The sequence below is a fragment of the Diplodia corticola genome (genome assembly GCF_001883845.1).
Source record: "Diplodia corticola strain CBS 112549 chromosome Unknown scaffold142, whole genome shotgun sequence".
Taxonomy (NCBI): Eukaryota; Fungi; Ascomycota; class Dothideomycetes; order Botryosphaeriales; family Botryosphaeriaceae; genus Diplodia; species Diplodia corticola.
In genome coordinates, this window is record NW_017971621.1 from 574 (window position 1) to 2,282 (window position 1,709).

Consider the following 1,709-nt stretch of genomic DNA (forward strand, 5'->3'; position numbering starts at 1 on the left):
CACCCAGCCGTCGCTGTTCGTCAACAAACGCAAGGACCGGGGGGATGCTGTCGGACCGTGGACATTTCTACTAACCCAATGGCACGCCGGCGTGAGCCCAATCCACCACAGAAGTTTTGGCAGAAGGTGGTGTCGCGGGTGTTGGTCAAACATCGAGTCCATGGGCGGCCCTGCCTAGCCCAAAGACGGAAGGAGGGGACTCTTGTCTCCTATTTCAACAACAAGGTCGATCCAACGAAGCCCATGCCCGGGATCCAACTGGGCAGCAGGGCATGGGGTGCAAAGCCCAAACCGACATGCTCTCTGACGGTTTGGACAGGATGAAGTTTGAGCAGTATCAAAGCACCGCATGAGGCATGAGACTGAGGTTCTGGGGCGATGTGATGCCTCGGCTACCGTGGTCTATCGTGCGTGTCGTGCCGTCGTCTGCGCCCAGTTCTTTGTGTTGTCGTTGCCATTGACACTTGTGATGGGAGAGCAGTGGAGCTGGAGACGGATGGAGGCGGCGGCCGGGGTTTAGGCTCGCCCCGCCGTGGCACCACTAGTAGTCGCGGGAACGATACAAAATACATACATTCACTTGAACGCCAGGCTGGCCCGGGCGTTTAGATATTGGACAAATGCCAGGTTTACATCCGCCCTCCTTCACCATTCCATCTCCTCCCCATCCGGCAGGACCACCAACAACCTCCTACCCCCTTCCCCCCCATCACCTCTAATGACCGCATGCACCGACCCCGGGTCGTCCAGCCTACACCAAACCGCGCCCTCGACCTTGACCTGACGACCGCCCCTTGGCAAAGCCAGTGCGCTGCCCACCGGCCGCAGCCACTCCAGCCACAGCGCTTTCGGATCCCCGTCATACAGCCTGATCACCGCCACACCACCTGGCCTACCGTCACTGCTGCTGCTGCTGCAGAAACAACCCCCGTTGAGCCATCTATCCGACAGATCAAGCCGCACCCGACGCAGGCCCGGCAGCGACGACGAGACGCACGACCAGACTTCGCGCCACGTCGCCACGTTGTGCGGCGCCGGCCCACCATGGCGGCCGCCGCCGCAGCCGCGGGTGCCCGAGGCAATGACGCTCAGACGGACCGAGGGGGTTAGGGTATGGCCGGGGCAGTAGAAGAGGGTCCAAGTGAGGTCGAGCGAGCGCATCTTCTCGGCATGCGCGGCCGGAATGCAGCGGGTGAGGAAGTCAATGAGGGTCCAGAGGTCGGTGAAGGAGAAGGTGTTCTCGGCGTAGAGGATTGGGATGGCTTCGGTGTAGCTGTGAGTGAGTGAGAGTGTGTTGGTGGTGAGCTGGGATCTCGGCCTGGAGGGGGGGAAGGAAAGCATGGTGGCGTAGAGACTGCGTGGATTCATTGGACCTACAGTCTTCGACATGTCTGTAGCAGCGGTACGATGGAGGGTGACGTCCCTTGCGGGGGGTACTCGGTAAAGGACCGTGGGCGGCAATCTAAGGCTTGAATTCTCTTGATTGCGCACGCGCTGCAGTATCTGTCTACGTTTGCGTCGTAATATAGTATTCTGCCGTTCCGTGGAAGCGTGCACAGCTTGCCGTAAATTTTTCGTGAGTATGTGAAGCAGTGTATCGTGGTGTTGTTAACCAAGCCTGCCTCGGCGTATATGGCTCGTCGGAGCTCGGTTGGAAGCTGGAAGAGTGGGGACTGTGACTGGCTTTTTGCCTTCTTGACATCCGTTGG

General features: G+C 59.6%; 1 protein-coding gene across 1 annotated transcript; it reads right to left on the reverse strand.

The window, feature by feature from the left end:
- Positions 1 to 645: 645 nt before the first annotated feature.
- BKCO1_1420001 (uncharacterized protein) lies at positions 646 to 1,341 on the reverse strand (the record flags this gene model as incomplete). Its single annotated transcript, XM_020271181.1, has 1 exon — positions 646 to 1,341. One exon carries the CDS (start codon positions 1,339 to 1,341, stop codon positions 646 to 648), a length of 696 nt encoding a protein of 231 aa, XP_020124877.1.
- Positions 1,342 to 1,709: the final 368 nt, after the last annotated feature.